This window comes from Odontesthes bonariensis, chromosome 3, assembly GCF_027942865.1.
Source record: "Odontesthes bonariensis isolate fOdoBon6 chromosome 3, fOdoBon6.hap1, whole genome shotgun sequence".
In the NCBI taxonomy this organism is placed as follows: Eukaryota; Metazoa; Chordata; class Actinopteri; order Atheriniformes; family Atherinopsidae; genus Odontesthes; species Odontesthes bonariensis.
This window is the reverse complement of record NC_134508.1, coordinates 26,326,445-26,341,379: the sequence shown is the minus strand read 5'-3', so window position 1 is coordinate 26,341,379 and position 14,935 is coordinate 26,326,445. Positions and strand designations below refer to the sequence as shown.

At 41.4% G+C, this 14,935-nt stretch overlaps 1 protein-coding gene across 2 annotated transcripts; it reads left to right on the top strand.

The window, feature by feature from the left end:
- The first annotated feature begins 2,808 nt into the window (after window positions 1-2,808).
- Window positions 2,809-13,970, top strand: brpf3a (bromodomain and PHD finger containing, 3a). 2 transcript variants are annotated; one of them, XM_075461305.1, is made up of 13 exons: window positions 2,809-3,137; window positions 4,501-6,022; window positions 6,238-6,394; window positions 7,694-7,825; window positions 8,108-8,236; window positions 8,344-8,656; window positions 8,740-9,093; window positions 9,351-9,905; window positions 9,993-10,053; window positions 10,540-10,622; window positions 10,805-10,902; window positions 11,965-12,119; window positions 12,219-13,970. In XM_075461305.1, exons 2-13 carry the CDS (start codon window positions 4,518-4,520, stop codon window positions 12,400-12,402), a joined length of 3,726 nt encoding a protein of 1,241 aa, XP_075317420.1. In that variant the 5' UTR covers window positions 2,809-3,137; window positions 4,501-4,517; the 3' UTR covers window positions 12,403-13,970. The 2 variants fall into 2 exon arrangements, 1 of the variants encoding a protein (XP_075317420.1); XR_012769503.1 differs by lacking the exon at window positions 12,219-13,970 and having other exon boundaries at window positions 10,540-10,660; window positions 11,965-12,055.
- Window positions 13,971-14,935: the final 965 nt, after the last annotated feature.

Below are 14,935 nucleotides of genomic sequence, written 5' to 3'. Positions count from 1 at the left end.
CACTGAGGAATAAAAGTTAGTGAGTTGTGCAAAGAAATTACTCTGATGACTGCTTTGTACACATTAAAAGATCTGTGAGATTCAGATGAAGTGGTGATAGAACTTAAGTTTGATTGTTGAATGTCATGAGGCACCATACATGTTTCTGTATATAAATGTAACAAAAAGAAGTTAAGCTCTGTGGTTTATTGGCATGTTAACTAAAGGGATCAACACATATATAGGAAGAGTATTAGCTTATCTAGCGGTATACTCTCCTTTTTTTTAAGCAATACTTTAAATAAGAACCACAGACCAGAAATGGACAGTGAAGCCATGAGGAATTTTTAAAACATAATACAGAGACACAACACAGAAGCAAGAAATTCTTTCCCAGAACCAAACATAAATTAGCTCACTGACCTTGGCTCTGTCAAATGCTAAAGAATTGTTTAATGTGCACAGATAAAAACCAGCGATGTGTTCAAAGTAACAAGAATGAGGGATTGTTTCTTCTCCCCTGCTCCAAAATCAATGTCTGGATCAAACTTGCTTTTCAGGTTTGGTTCTTAAAAAGAGCCGTGTCCACGTGTTAATGCCTTTTTAGGTTTAAAACAAAGATCCATAAAGTCAAAACAAGGATTAGGCTATGAAATAAACTTCTTTGTTTTAATACTTATTTAACAGTTAACATATGAACAAATACTACCTTTATGGGCTGAAGATCAACAGTCCAGCAGACATACAATATATTAAGTCTATGAATGATAGCTCTGTTATTTAGCTCTGTTATATACAAGAAATAAGTCAGTAATATTGATTATAAATGATGTTCAAAATGTCATGTTATGCTCTGTTGGGCTTTGTTTATGGAAGAAAAATGGTAAGATTTCTGTAACTCGGTATGTAACTATCTTGTAAAATGGAGTAAGTATATTCACTCCTCTCAACTTAATTTAGTAAAAATCTTTGTTGGCTTTCCCATGCTTCAGTCTAATAACATTACTGTCAAATCTAAAGAACCTACTGAACCAGAAGGTCACAAATTTAGCTGCAATCTTTCTAATGAAATCATTTTTTTTGTCAACTCAGCTGGTTGACACAAAAAGAATGTGTGTGTTCGATCAATGAAAGGCAGGATGAGCAGCAGGCGTTCAGAAAAACTGGATCAGCTGTACCTACCTGCAAATCTGCATGCTGGTTTCAAAGGGTTTTCTTCAATTCAAGAATATAGAGTATGTTCTGTAACATGAATATAAACATATCTTTATCAGTACAGTGCCCTCTTCAGTAGCAGCTGTTTCTATGTGGCTGTATATTCTTGTGTTTTTTTCTTGTATCTATCAACCCATCAGTTATCAAATTAAACTGATCAGAAATGGTTTGTTTAATTGATAAATAGATAACAATTAGAGCTTTTACCGATCTTTTAGGGTGTAAAATGTTTTGTAATGATGTTTAGCTGGAGAAAGTGAACGTTACAGTTTTTAAATGTTTTAAAGATTCACTTTAAATCCTCAGTTTCAATGAGAATAAAGTGGGACTTGTAAAATACTTTTATTAGTTATACAGTCAGAATATTAACTACGTATAGCAGCCGGGTTTCTCTGTAACAAATTATAAACAGCATCACATAAACCGTTGTGGAAGATCAAAATCTGTCTGTGGAGCCTGAACTCATTTTCAAACTGTTAAATTCCCAGAATTCACAGCTAAACTGTTCTTGCAGATTGCGCTTTGTTTAGCGTGATCACTCTTGGATCTAAGTCTAAAACATTTAAAGCTTCTCTGTTGTCATGGAGGTGATCTGTCGTCATGCTGCTTCTATCCCTTTTTAAAAATCTGTAGAGGTGAAAGTTATGAAAGTTAATTCTTTCACTGGAATCTGCAGAAAACACTACCAAGTTGAAACTACCTTGTGTTATTATTATTATGATTCACTGGAATAATAGAGTGCTCCAAATGAGGATCACATAAAAGGATAATTTCAGTTCGAGTAAACTCCTTCAACAGATGTAGAGATGTGATAAACTTGAGAGCATAAAAAGAGCTAGTAATGGAAAATCATAACAGATAAAAATCATAACAGATAAAAAAAAAAGATCTACCAATAAACAGCTTATCTAGAATATGTGCTTTTCTTTTTTGGCCATAATTGAGACTAAAGAAAGAGTATCATACTTTGTTTCTCTTTTCAACATGAAAAAAGGGCTCTAGGAAATTTCAGTGAGCATATTTAATAGAATAAGTAATAATTCATCAACCTGTGTTGTATGTAAATTCACAAATAATAATATCAATAATAATAACTAATTGCTGATCTCAAGTATACGGTAGTTTGAGATTGTTTGGCCAAATCTCATCGCCACGGTTGAGAACGTAGATACTTTACATGTTTGTGTTGTGAAATTATAATTCACAGAGAAATTAACAGGCATAGCCATAGAAATGGCAACACATCTCTATTTTGTACTACTATGTACATTAAAAGGAAACTATGACGTATGTATGTGTTTTGCTTTGTTTTAAATATACCGGTTTGGGATATTGGATTATATCTTATAAATGAATTATAAAGGCTCCACATTCCAGTCTGCGAAAAGGTGTGTAAAAAGGGTGGAGGATGTTTTTTAGACGAAGATGGGGACGAGGACAGAAGGCGCGCAACAAACGTCTCGTTGTTTTTGTCATCGCTTCTTTGTGTGATGAGCTCCAGGAAGAGTCCGGTGAATTCGGTTTGTCTCACGGACCAATCACAAACCGGTGCGCGTCGCGTGCGAGGTTCTGCGGCGACCTATAATTGGCTGAGGTGGTTTTTTTTAAAGGGGCGTATTTTTCAAGCCATCTTGACTGAATATTTAGCCTCATCCAAGGTACATTAATTTGATATCTTCTGGATTTTGCTGTCCCCAAGTCGCTCGCCATCAGCGTTCAAAAGGTTCAACCCCCAGCAATGACACCGGGTCTAGTTCGCGTGTTCAACCGAAGCCGCGGCGGAGAGGCGAAGCGTTGAAGATGACGCTGTCGCTCCTGAAATTACCGGCTAGCTAAGCTAACGGCTAGCATGTCCGCCTTGGTCGGAGTCTGTCACTAGCTGACATTTAGCCAGGTGCAGTTTTTCTGTTTGGGACTCGCACTACAGAGGACGACTGTTCAAGGTAAAAGGCTCTGGTGTTTTTAGTATTTTCGGCATTGCTTAGAAATTCCACCGTTTTGTCACACGACATCCGTGTGTTCTGTCCTACCGAGTAACGTTATCACATCAGCAAGAGACAGCCTCTTTGCAGGGGTCTGGAGCACAAAGAAATACCTGGACCGTTGCAGTTGCTGTGTCATGATCTAATGTACACATGCCATTAATTAAATGCAGTAAGGCACGGTGCATTTAGAGCATCTGCTCACTGGTTTCTGTTTGCATGTATAATTGGGCTGCTAATCAACTTGCAACACAAGCGTTGTTTCTGCTGTTGTGCGCTTAAAATGGCTGACAGATGTTAGATACTCGGGCTGGTATTTAGCGCTCGACAACCGAACTATGGACGGCAACAGGGGGGAAAAGACACGGTGCTTGATTCTGATTGGCCCTGGAGACAAACGGTCGCGTTACAGACTGCTTATTGGACCAATAGAGAGACGACTGAGATGCACGTATGCATGCAATGAATGCGAAAGTTACTGTAGTTGTGTTAGTGCAGCAAGAGTGCTTGAGGTAACATGTGTTATTATAGAGCTCCAGAGTTGACCCCTTTTTACATATTTATTATAATTTCCTGCAATAAAATACCTCATATACACACTGATATTAAAAACAAGCTTAAAGTCAGACATTTTAAAATGATATATAGATGATATTTATGAATAAATGTCTAATTAATTTGATATTTTCTTTTTTCTTTCATTTTTTTTGTCTTTTTCCACAGTACTGTTTTATCATAAAAGTAGGTATTCCTTTGAATATTCCCACATGGATTAATAAAATCATGTCAAGCCCATTTAGAATGAAGACAACATGTACAATATAACAAATGCAGAACCTTTCGGGATAGAGAGCCGATGTAAAATGCTTTGTCAAAAAGGTGCCAAAGTTACATTTTTAATTTTAACATACACTTGACTGACGGTTTGAATAGAAATTCAACAAGTGCTTAGAATAACTTCTGTGCGTACACTATGTTCAAACAAATTGGCACTCATAGAAAATACAGGCCCTTTGGTTCCCATCCATCCATCCATCCATTATCTATACCGCTGAATCCGTCGATCGGGTCGCAGGCGGGCTGGAGCCTATCCCAGCAGTCAATGGGCGAGAGGCGGGGTACACCCTGGACAGGCCGCCAGTCCATCGCAGGGCCCTTTGGTTCCCATCCCAGTTTTTATATCTTTAAATCATTTTCCAAAATGAATATAAAGCAGCCACAGTAAATCTTTGCAGTTAATTCTCTTCAGCAGAAATACTGTGTTGGTGCAGCAGCTTGAATCACGGCATTAAACTTATTTTTATTCTTCCTCTTTACCCGTTAGGGAGCTGTTAAGGTCCCATGCGGAAGTTGAGGAGGTGGGAATGCGAGACAGTTGCTAGAAGACTCAACATGGGAAGGGGTCGAGGCAGAGGGAGAGGAAGGGGCAGGGGGTCGTCTAGTCAGCTGCGGACCCCCTCGCCCTACAGACTGCAGCTCTCTCCATCCAGGGAGACATTGACATATGCGCAGGCCCAGAAAATAGTGGAAGTGGACCTCGATGGAAGGCTCCATCGGATTAACATCACGGATCCGTTGCCAGTTATCACGGAGGACGAGATGATGGCTCAGGACATTGTGGAGTGCAACAGCAACAAGGAGAACAGCGAGCAAACGCAGAATAAAAGCAAATCATGGAGGAAACCTTCAAACACTAAAAGCAGGAGGAGTGGTAAAAATACATCTCACCAGACCCAGCGAGCTGGTTCGCAGCAGCACACAGGATCTACTCACTCCTTCCAGCACCCGTCCCACCAAAGCCCTCTGCCTGAGCCCACCTTCCGTGCGCTGAGTTCAGCCTCAACTTCAGAGGCTCCTCCTCTCCCAGCATCCTATTACCGTTTCATAGAGAAGTCTGGGGAGGAGCAGGATGCTGTGGCTGAGTACGACATGGACGAGGAGGACCTGGCCTGGCTGGAGATGGTGAACCAAAAGCGAGTGTCTGATGGCCACGCGTCTGTATCTCCGGACACTTTTGAGCTTCTGATCGACCGCCTGGAGAGGGAGTCCATCTTGGAGTCCCGCAACCAGGCTCTGTCTCAAAGTGCCGTTGACGAGGATGCCTTCTGCTGCGTCTGCTTGGACGATGAATGTCTGAACAGCAATGTCATCCTTTTCTGTGACATCTGCAACCTGGCTGTCCACCAGGAGTGTTATGGTGTGCCCTATGTACCTGAAGGACAGTGGCTGTGCCGCTGCTGCCTGCAGTCTCCCTCCCGCCCTGTAGACTGTGTGCTCTGTCCCAACCGAGGAGGTGCCTTCAAACAGACGAGTGATGGACGATGGGCCCATGTTGTCTGTGCCATATGGATCCCGGAGGTGTGCTTTGCTAACACAGTGTTCTTGGAGCCTGTTGAGGGGGTCAAAAATATCCCTCCAGCACGCTGGAAGCTCACTTGCTATCTGTGTAAGCAGAAAGGCAGGGGAGCATCTATTCAGTGCCACAAAGCCAACTGTTACAGGGCTTTTCATGTCACCTGCGCCCAGAAGGCCGGTTTGTTTATGAAGATAGACCCGGTCCGAGAGACGGGTGTTAACGGCACCACCTTCTCTGTGAAGAAGACTGCTTTCTGTGAGCATCACTCTCCTGTTGGCTCACGGAAGGACGGGTCTGGAGATGAGTCAGTGGAAGGGAGACTGGTGGGAGGGAGGGGTAACCGGGGTCAAAGGTCCTATACTCAAAGCCCTCCTTCACCAACCAACAAGAAGGCAACCAAAGGCCAGAAAAAGAAGAATGCGAAAGGGTCTGGTTCAACACGCCGCTCAAATGTTCCTGTGTTGCTTGTGCCGCAGATCCCCTCTCACAGGTGTGATATTTGCATTCTGTCCAATTTGCATACCTGCCATTTTCTATTGATTCAGTGTGGTTTCTTTTACTTTTAAGAGGTCACTGATTTTATTTCACTCCATTAAATTATTTTTCAGGCGTTCACTGATACTATAGTTGATCTTTTCTGGTGTTATTAACTACTATCATTTCCTCACAGGTTTTTACCTATAATTGTTACGCTGTTTGTCACAGATTGAACAAGATCTGCACAGGAGTTGAAGTCCAAAGGAAGAATCAGTTCATGCAGAGGCTTCATAACTACTGGTTACTGAAGCGACAGTCACGAAACGGCATGCCTTTAATACGTCGGCTTCATTCCCATCTACAGGCCCACCGGACTGCAGAGCAGGTGAGCACAGCTATCATCCATACTATTGATAACACAACAGTAATACTGTGACGAACCTTTTAAATTATCAGTAGAGTAAAAAATGTTTAAGAAAGCAAATTCTCACTATGTGTCTGTAAAATATGCGCCTGCGGTTTTGACACCTTTAACACATGACTTTGACCACAGCTCTAACTGACATCCATGCTGTTTTTAGATGCCACCTACCACCTCCTCCAACTGTCACTGGGTATTGTAATGTTTATGTGGCCTTTCAAGAATCCGTCTGTTTAAATCTGAGACTGACAAGTTATTAGCATCAAACCTCTTTACGTCTCACTCGTACCCCATGAAGAATAATTAAATTGAATTGAATATATTTAACTGGAAAAAGACTCTTCTTTTAAGATGTCTTTCTCAAGAGTGTCCTGGCCAAGACAGTCAGCAGATCAGAGCAGCAACGGTTGCACCAGTGCACGCCCAACATATCTGCAACTGACTAAATGTTTACATGTATGCATCACAGGAAATGAACAACAAAGCCAAAGGAAGCTAGAAACATGAGAACTAAAGAGAAGGCATCAGACTCGTGCATAGCAATAAAGCTTCAGCTTGGTTAAAATTCCTTGAGTGAGAGCAGCTCTCTAAGATTTAGGTTGTTTTCTAGCTGATTTTTAGGTATAAAATCCAAATAAAACCTAATTTTAGACCTTTTACGTGTCAGTTGTGGTTTATCGGTGAAAAAAAAGAAAAAAAAAGAAGATGTTCTTGTTAACTCGCTACCTTGGATTCCTCCTTGGTAACTCGTACGTAACAGACACAGGCAGCTCAGTCCCTCATCGTTGTTGGCTTACACATATCAAGCTGGTGTAGCAGAATCAGCTGAGTGACGACAGTGTCGTTGTTTAAGCATGGGATGATCCGTGAAGCTGGCCTCAGGTACTACCTTCTTTATCAGATCAACTTAGTCTCCCTCATGCTGTCCCTGTACTTTGACTCGTGACACCAATGTGAAAGAAAAAAGGCTTTTTGTAATGGCTGATTGAGATTGATGGAATACTTCCACATAATCCTTCACACTTCTTGCTCCCGACCTCATTTCAATTGTTTGGGTACGCTTGAGATCTTCTATCTACAACATGAACTTAGAAAGTTGAGATGAGGAAATATAATTCAGAAGCAAACAGCTTTTTTCAATTAAAGTAAAGTTTTATTCAATTGAGTTCAAATGGTCTGTGATTATATCAGATTTGATCTGAATGTTAATGCAATAATCAGTATTTTATCTATCTATTTTCCCGCTTTTTCTTTCGTGATCAGCGGGAGCCTGATGAGAAGCTGAGTGCTGCAAGAGAGGAACTACGATACTGGCAAAAGTTGAGGCAAGACCTAGAGAGAGCCCGTCTTCTGGTGGAACTCATCCGCAAGAGAGAGCGGCTAAAGAGGGAACAGGTCTGAGACGAGAGATGATTACATACAGGATGATTATAAGATAATTTTTTACATTTTCAAGTATGGCCATTTTCTAGCATTATAAGCAGTAGAAATGAAACCATTGTAATGGTCATGCTTCAAGTAAAATTTCCCCAAATCAAGACTGAAATAGCGCTGCTATAATAGATGCACTTTTAATCTCTTTCTTCCTCTCTGCAGCATTCGTCATTCATCTAAACCCTGTAAAGTGACCTTGTGTTTCCTCTGCTCTCCCTCATTTATTTATGCTCTCGCCATCAGATGAAAATCCAGCAGGCTGCCCTTGAATTAAAGTTGACTCCTGCTTTGGTGCTTCTGCGAACCACCTTGGACCAACTACAAGAGAAGGACACAGCCAAAATCTTCTCTCAGCCTGTCAATCTATCAGAGGTTGGTGCGCTTAAAGGAAATCCAGCTATACAAGCTTCTTTCAGCAACATTGTGCTGCTTTAGCTTAACTAAGGCTCAGCTGATATTCTCATTCTTGATTAACTAAGGTCCCAGATTACCTGGAGTTTATATCGCAACCTATGGACTTCTCCACCATGCGTACCAAACTGGAGGGACACGCATATTGCTCCATTGCAGACTTGGAGAAAGACTTCGATATCATGATCTCCAACTGCCTCAAGTACAACTCCAAGGACACAATGTTCCACAAAACAGCCTTACAGCTGCGGGAAGTGGGTGGAGCTGTTCTCCGTCATGCTCACAGACAGTCCCAGAGCATTGGCCTGGACCCCAGCACTGGCATGCACCTGCCAGAAGCTCCAAACAAACATGGCTTCTACAACTGTACATGGGATGATGGTGAGTTAACAGTGTAAACTACATGTTGTTGTTTTTTCCTGAACATAACCTAAATTTTTTTTTTTTTTTTTGCTTTTTCACAGTCGACTCTGTCCTTGATCCAGAGAACAGACTGCACCTAACCACAGATGAGCAGTTAAAGGCCTTGCTGGATAAACTGGACATGGTCACCTCCATGCGCACAAGTGGTGGCCGCACCAAACGCATTCGACTGCTGCGCAGAGAGATCAACACTCTGAGGCAGAAGATGAACCAGCAGCAGCAAAACGCTCAGTCCATGAACGGCAATAACAGGGAGGATGAAGGAGAAGAAGAAGAGGGAGATGAGGAGAAAGTGGAGGAAGAAGAGGAGGAGAAGAAGAAGAAGAAGAAAAAGGAAAAGAAGAAGGCAAATGTGGAAAATGGGCCTTTGACAGCCATGTTAAACTCTGGAACTGGTAAGATATTTTTTACTAACATTATTTTTTTTTACCTTTTTTATGCAATTTGTCTTGATGACGTTCTGTGATCAAGCAAAACCCACAGAGACATTCAACTAACAATTAAATAAAACACACAAACAGCAAATCACCTGAAGAATGAGCTACAAGCAGTAAATGGCTGGTGATGTCACATCATAAATTGCTTAACTGATTAATAATTTCAGCATTTTAAATTTTTTTTTACCCTAATGACAAATTTCTCTTTAATCCAGATGACTCTCCACCTGTGCTGGAGCTTACCTGTCCAGTATCATCACCCCTGCCAGGAGATGCCCCTCTCGAGCCCCCTGTCCTGGGCATTGTCACAGGTGGGCGAAGGTCGCCTGGGCGTTCCTACAAGCGTCAGAGATTATCCCGTAGTGGAAGCAAAAGCCAAGGTGAAGAGGAGGCGGAGGTCGGAGAAACGCCTTCTTCACAACCAGAGGCCGTTCATGAGGTCACACCACTCGGCACACCCCCAACTCTGCCTCTGGTTGGAGTTGGTCGTCGCACATCCGTTTTGTTTAAGAAGGCTAAAAATGGGGCTCGACTGGCAAAAAATAAGTCCTCCCCAGAGCAGAATGGGAGAACATCTGAGGAGAAAACCAATGGTTTGGATATCAGTCCTGCTAGCCCAAATTCGCCTAGTGTGAACAACATCACCACCTTACCTCCCACTCCAAACGCCTCCCCTGCGCCTTCGTCTCCTTCCTCCCACCACCTGAGATCCAGAGGCCCCAGCTCCGAGAGTGAAGCCCACAAAGCTCCTCCACCACCCAAACAAGAAGGTAAGGCAGGGTAGGTCACTGCGTTACCAGCACTTGGTTTTCATTGTAAGTTCACGTTTGTAACCATTTAACTTGTTGTTTGACCAGGCCTGACAAATGGAAAGCACACCTCTACAGACCAGGACGATGACGATGACCCAAACTTAACGTGAGTAAGGGGTCACGGACACATCGGACCTTATCCAAGAACAACTCGAGCAAACGGCTAGTGGTGGTGAAGCCCTCTTATATAAGCCATGTGGCGATATTGTTTTTTTTTTTTTTTTTTTTTTTACGGGAGGAAAAATACACTGGTTTCACTATGAATTGATGTCTTAGTCCAAATTAATTTAGAATTTGGATAAGCACTGCCATATGTGGCACCAGGCAGTGTGAAAACACTTACTGTGGCCTACGATATTCACACATCTAATAGGCGTGATTGTCACTTGAGGTTGAACAACCAGTTTGCAGGTTTGTACAGTCGTGAGTGTTTTGTTTGTTGTTGTTTTTTTTACGAGCAAGCTTACAGTAGAAAAAAAAAAGTCCACATTTTATTTAGTAATGAATTGTACCTTTGTTGCCAGAAATTGAACCTTAGCTTAAAAATGACCCCCACCCCCCCTCTCTGCTGCTTCTCTCCTCTCACCTGTAGTGTCTCCCCTCCCAAACGTAGTCGGGGTAAACCAGCTTTGGCCAAAGTACCAAGCAAAGAGAATGGAGACATGTCTGGGTCGGGTGTGTATCATGACAAAGCAATACAAATACAGTCACATGTAGGTTTCTTTGTAATTCTAATCCCAAAGTAACAGTCGCACAGAAACATTCGCAGCAGTCGTGTGAAATACAGTTTCAATAAAGTTTGGGCTCGAAAGCTGTCAAGAATGGAGATTAACTGAAAATACTTGTACCGTTCACAGGAAAGTCGACACTTCTGTCTTTAGATAGTGAGACTGAACTTTCACCACTGGACCTAGTTTGGGCCAAATGCAGAGGATATCCTTCCTACCCGGCAATGGTGAGAGTGTATTTGGACTGTACAGTCCTGTGCAAAAGTGTTGAGTCGCCCTCTGATTCTTTACATTCAGCTTCCAAGCAGCCAGACTTTATTATTTACAGTGGTCCTCCAGGCTTTGGGTCAGTCTTTCAAAGCCTTTCTTTGGACATTGGCCATTTCACTCACTTTCAATACAATCCTTGTCCTTGTCTTGTTGTTGTTTGTTAAGCCATTTAAAACTGACCTGATATTCATTCAAGCAAAGAGAAGTTACCCATCTCAAGGGATGGACCAGTGAATCAACACAGTTTGACGGACATAAAATAGTATTTTTGCACCAACAAGGTGATTCCCAAAAACGTTTTTAGGTGTAAACTTGACAAAGTGCATCGTGTGCACTGTTGAAGAAACTGGACAAGTGGAGCACAAAAGATGACGTGTCGGGACAGATATTCTTAAGAGTAGTCCAGCAAAGACCTGACACAGGACTTTTGAGTCACATATGGACCTTCAGTTGATCCATCTACTGTTCACTGAAGCCTCATCAGAAATGGTCTCCATGGAAGCGTGGCTGTCAAGAAGGAAGGGAAACAGGGAGAAAAGGCTGAGGTACGCCAAATGAAACAAGAACTGGGTTGGAAATCAGTGGCAACAGGTCTTATGGAGGGATGAATCCTCCCCAGAGCCCAGACCTCAACATTATTGAAGCAGTGTGGGATCATCCTGACAGAGAACAGAACAAAAGGCAGAAAACATCCAAAGAAGAGCTTTGATATGTCCTTCATAAAGCCTGGAGAACTATTCCTGTGACTTCCTGAAGAAATGACAAGAAACCTTGTCTGCAAGGGTTAAATATTTACTTTGAAGCTTGTTAGAAGTTTACAAACTCAGTTTTTTGTTTTTTTTGCCTTACACTGTATTTCCATTGATGTCTGTATGTTTTGTTGAATTGCTGCACCTTTTTCATTTTCCTGTCAGTATATAAAGAAATTAGGGCTGGCTTAGAACCTTTGCACAGTACTGTATCCCATAGGATTGAATAAATACCCAGTGTGCTATGGCTGACATAATCCACTGTTACAGATTGTCGATCCAGACATGCCCCAGGAAGGACTCCTTCACAATGGCATCCCAATTCCAGTACCTCCCGTGGAGGTGCTCAAACTGGGTGAATGGAGACAAACAGAGGAAGGTGAAAAGCTCTTCTTAGTGCTCTTCTTTGACACCAAAAGAACATGGTAAGGTCCTGCCAGGTGGGGAAGCTTCACGCTGAAATTAAAATCAATCAAGAACCAATCTGAAAATGGTCCGTCTTGTTTTTTGTTTGTTTTTTTTAGGCAATGGCTCCCTCGCAACAAACTACTGCCGATGGGGCTGGATGACACTGTAGACAAGCTGCGCCTGATGGAAGGCAAGAAACCCAGCGTCCGCAAGTCTGTACACACTGCATATGACCGAGCCATGGTGCATTTAAACCACGTGAGAGGAAATCTTAACTTCACTCCCTCCAATTTCATATAGATTTTATTTTAAAGGTTTTATCATCCTAAACAAGCTGCCTGATTATATGTATAGAAGCTTCTTTAATGCTCTTAAAAAAGTGGGAAACATTTCCAAAAGGTGACAATTTTTGAGAGTTTTCTGCAAAAATGTTGGGCAGATTTTTTTTTTTTTTTTTAAATAGAGCGGAAAAGTGCTTAATGACTCTTTTCTTTGTTGTTGATGTTGATTAAATTTTTTTTTTCAAATGATTATTTTACACAACCACTGTTGCTGTGTGCTCATATGAAGATTTTTAGGCCAAAGTGAGTTGAGACTTGATTGAGAGAGGCGTAATTGTTTATTGGTCAAAGGGATTGTGTTGATTTAAAACCTTTTTAGATTTTATTTGCCATTGAAATGTCACTGTGTCTAATGAAATGTGAAAGTCCCACTTTAACATCCGCGTCATATCTGGACTCGATGGATTAAAAATAGAGTTTTAAGTAGAGACATTTCCTTCAGTGATCCGCACACACTGCATTTAATGAATCGACTGTATTTATTTTCTGAGTTCTAGTAAACGCGCCAAACTTTTCCTTCAGGTCCTCCGTGTGATAAGCTGCATCAAACGCAGCCTTTTAGCTTCCAACCCTTTTCCTGCTTCTGTCATTAAGAGTATAAAATCCAGCCCGCAGTGGATGGTTGTGACATCACCTTTAAAAGTGGTTGACTCTTCATTTGAGTCCAAGGAGACGTTGTGGGTTTGTTCTGAGGATTATTTATCAGATGAGACTGAAACGACCAATTTTGTTCACATGGCTGAACTTTTAGTCCAGCTATGACGTGTTGTTGGTGAGACTTTAAAGGTGTTTGCTTATTTTTCCATATTGTGAAACTGTATTATTCTGAAATGTCGGGAGTGACTCGGTGGTCGGTAAGATGTGAAGCCACTACAGAGCGGAAGCAGGTGAATTGGCTACATTAAGTCACTGAAGAGCTTGCATTTGTTTGCAAATCTGGCTGTAAAGACTTGAAAAAAAAGCACAAATTGTCAGGTGAAAAAGAAAAGAGAAAGTAGGATTGGTGACTCCTGGAGCCATATATGTGGCAAAACCCCAGTGTGTATGTGTGTGTGTGTGTGTGTGTTTGTGTACAGCTTCTACTATACATGTATGTATACAACCTCAGTGTAGTACAAGTGCATGTGTATAGTTCTGTAAATATGTAAATGTATGTTTATATTCGCTTACATGAAGTAATTTAAGGAATGCAAAAATCAAATATAGATTTTAATTTATAACTTGTGGCAGTCGAGAGTGTTATTTAAAAAGTAAAATATTGAAAAAGATTTATGTATGATGCTAAAGTAGCTCTTTGTAATAGTGATGGTATTCACCAACATGTCGATGGAACATTATTCTATAGAAGTGAGGTGGCACAAGACCTTAATTCTGTAGACTGCGGAGTCTGAACTGACCTTATTTTTTTTTTCTTCCCCCTTGGTGGCACAGGAGATTTTTGATCTTGTAATTTAAATTGTTCTGCAAGATCTTTAGTCTGCCTGAGACAATATTTTCTCACTCAAGAATAAATGCTGTTTGAAACAACTACATGTGGTGTTTTTTTGTTTTTTTTTTGTTTTTTTTTATCACATTTTTCCAGCTGTAGGATCAGTTTCTCCTCTCAGCGCCTTAATTTCCCTCAAATGAAGCTAAATCTGTACGATTAAATCATGAGACGTTAATCCATGCAGCTGATCTGAATACAGCGACGCTGTCTGATTTGGTGGCTTCAAATGTGATGTTTGTGCCTTACCTTTGCAGCCTCTCGCACTATTATATAATCCACCGTTTGCTGGTTGGGGGTTTTAAGTGTTGAGGTGGTTATATATTTTATCAACAATGATAGCAGTTGGATAATAACCATGCTGCGTATATTTATTAACAACAAGAAATGAGTTCTTGTGGACATCCTGGAGTGTGTTCAGTGGTAGCCGTTAGGCTGGTACTAGATGCAAGAGACGGATGTCCACAGTGTGTTTCTTCTCCGATTTAAAACTATGACCAGATTTAAATCTGTTTTGCATGCGGACATGTCTGTAAGGTGAACCTTTCCTTTTGGCGATGGAACAGTAGCTGACAAACAAAAAAGGGCTAAATGACCGCTAACCCTCAATTCTAAATGAAAAGAGGTACCGAAGTCTACCAAGAAGAATTGGTGCAAGTGCCAAGGTGGGTAAGTGGGATCAGACCTCTGACTCATGCTGTACTAACTTAAAACACTCATTTCTGAGAAGGTACACAGTTGCATGTTCAGTTGAGGAGATTCGATTGATGCTCTAAATGACACCGACATTACGTCTGTAATGAGTCTCGGTTGAATGCGGGTGATGTTTTATATAGCAACGCACTTCAAATGTAAGTATACTTCCCTTAATAACCGCTGCAACTGAGAGATGAGTAAATAATGACATTTTCAGCTCACAAGTTTTGCTCTGAAGATAAATTCTCGCTAGTTAAAGCTTAGTTCACACTGCAAGGTTTTCAGTCTCAGACAAATGGCTCAGATCTGA